The following is a 277-nucleotide window of genomic DNA, read 5'->3' as shown; positions in this document are numbered from 1 at the left end:
CAGGCGTTAACCCTCACCATCATGTTAGCTGTCGCGGTGTGTTACTTACAGGCGTTAACCCTCACCATCATGTTAGCTGTCGCGGTGTGTTACAGGCGTTAACCCTCACCATCATGTTAGCTGTCGCGGTGTGTTACAGGCGTTAACCCTCGCCATCATGTTAGCTGTCGCGGTGTGTTACAGGCGTTAACCCTCACCATCATGTTAGCTGTCGCGGTGTGTTACAGGCGTTAACCCTCACCATCATGTTAGCTGTCGCGGTGTGTTACAGGCGTTA

At 52.3% G+C, this 277-nt stretch overlaps 1 protein-coding gene across 1 annotated transcript in view; it reads left to right on the top strand.

Moving 5' to 3' along the window:
- The window catches only part of LOC106813800 (two pore calcium channel protein 1-like), a gene marked incomplete at both ends in the record, with an annotated part of 16,198 nt that overhangs the window by 3,166 nt on the left and 12,755 nt on the right, over window positions 1-277 (top strand). The window contains 1 exon segment of the mRNA XM_014818024.1: window positions 4-71. Within this exon segment, the coding sequence (XP_014673510.1) occupies window positions 4-71 (68 nt within the window).

This window comes from Priapulus caudatus, unplaced genomic scaffold (genome assembly GCF_000485595.1).
Source record: "Priapulus caudatus unplaced genomic scaffold, Priapulus_caudatus-5.0.1 Scaffold827, whole genome shotgun sequence".
In the NCBI taxonomy this organism is placed as follows: Eukaryota; Metazoa; Priapulida; class Priapulimorpha; order Priapulimorphida; family Priapulidae; genus Priapulus; species Priapulus caudatus.
Note: the sequence above shows the minus strand (reverse complement) of the source record. Positions and strands in the feature narration are given on the sequence as shown.